This window comes from Miscanthus floridulus, chromosome 2, assembly GCF_019320115.1.
Source record: "Miscanthus floridulus cultivar M001 chromosome 2, ASM1932011v1, whole genome shotgun sequence".
In the NCBI taxonomy this organism is placed as follows: Eukaryota; Viridiplantae; Streptophyta; class Magnoliopsida; order Poales; family Poaceae; genus Miscanthus; species Miscanthus floridulus.
This window is the reverse complement of record NC_089581.1, coordinates 44,106,291-44,107,675: the sequence shown is the minus strand read 5'-3', so window position 1 is coordinate 44,107,675 and position 1,385 is coordinate 44,106,291. Positions and strand designations below refer to the sequence as shown.

Genomic DNA, 1,385 nt, shown 5'->3' with positions numbered 1-1,385 from the left:
TGTCGCATTCTTCTTATACTGAGGGAGTACATAAGCTCACAGACCTACGCTAGTTGACCAGAACATGTACTACTGCTTATTACCAACAACACATTCGTCCAGCAATCCAATTGAACAGCAAATCAAGGAGAGGAGCCTTGCATGCAGCAGTGAGTAAGGAGAGGAGTACTCCGTAGGTGACTACTGACTATGCCATGATCATCAGCCTCGGCTTCTTGAAGGCCAAGGGGCTGAGCACTTCCTCCCCCTCCTCGGCCTCGGCCGCCGGTGGCAGCATACACCAATCGGCGTCAACCATCAAGTCCGGCAGGGCCGGGACGTTAAGATCGAACCCGCGGCTGCTCAATAAGGCAGTGGTGGCGGCGCCGGCGCTGCCCTCGTAGTGGCACCGTTTGTGGCCGCCCAGCGCCTGCCCCGTCGGGAAGGTCTTCCTGCAGACGGAGCACTCGTGCACCCTGCCAGTGCCAGCAGCGCCGGACGTGGACGGGGACGCGGCGGGCGACGCCGAGGACGCCGGATCGTCCGCCGGCGGGGAAGTGGTTGCGGCGGGAGTTCTGCTGGCGCGGTGCCGGTGGCTCGACTTGTGGCTGCCGAGGGCCTGGTGGGACGGGAACGTCCTGCCGCACACGGAGCACCTGTGCTCCTGGGGCGACGGTGTGGGCGCGGGGGTGTGAACGGCGACGTCGCGCTGCCCGTGCGCCAGCATGAGGAGGCAGAGCGCGAGGTGCTCCTCCTCGGTCGGGGTCGGGGTCGGGGTCAGGGCGGCGCGGGGGTGGTGGCGCGGCTGGCGCCTCGACCGCTTGCAATTGGCGGACCCGTCGGCGGCGCAGCGCGCCTGTGCATGGACATGGACGACAGTGCCGTCGTCCTCGTCGATCTGCTGGCGTGACCACGGAGTAGTCGCCGCGGCGTCGAGAAACGCCTCCGCCATGGCCGTGCCAACGATCTGTATGGCTAGGCTCTCTGCGGGCTTCAAGATCACTGGAGCAGAGTTAGAGTAGCTGGGTAGTGGTTGGGTGACTGGTGACTGGTGAGTGCAGCACATTGAGAAGCAGAGTTAGCGCGGTTTTATACTGCAACATTAGCAAGGAGAGAGAAGAGAGGCCGGCCAGCCAGCCGGCCGGCCGGTCACAATTCAGAAAGGGGCAGTAGAGAAGCTGGTGGTGTGCGCAACTGGAGGAGCTGGAAGGGAGGTGCACTGGCAGTAGTGTTTGCTCAACTAGAGAGGATGGACACGTGGGTGGATGAGAGACGACGGAGGAAGGAGGACTTTGTCTGCCAGGTAGGCACGGTCCAGTCAACAGGGGAGAGTAGCGATGACTGGCTTGGCTTTGAGTACGTGGACTGTAACTGTGCGCTGATTCGCAAGCCCACGCCATCGATGG

The 1,385-nt window shown here is 62.8% G+C and overlaps 1 protein-coding gene across 1 annotated transcript; it reads right to left on the bottom strand.

Annotated features, from left to right (window-relative positions):
* LOC136538641 (zinc finger protein 1-like) lies at window positions 1-1,148 on the bottom strand. Its single transcript, XM_066530606.1, has one exon. The coding sequence runs from the start codon at window positions 1,043-1,045 to the stop codon at window positions 188-190; it is 858 nt and encodes a 285-aa protein (XP_066386703.1). The 5' UTR covers window positions 1,046-1,148; the 3' UTR covers window positions 1-187.
* Window positions 1,149-1,385: the final 237 nt, after the last annotated feature.

Excerpts from the sequence above, each read along its gene's own strand:
- LOC136538641 (XM_066530606.1), bottom strand. The coding sequence starts at position 1,045 with ATGTGCTGCACTCACCAGTCACCAGTCACCCAACCACTACCCAGCTAC.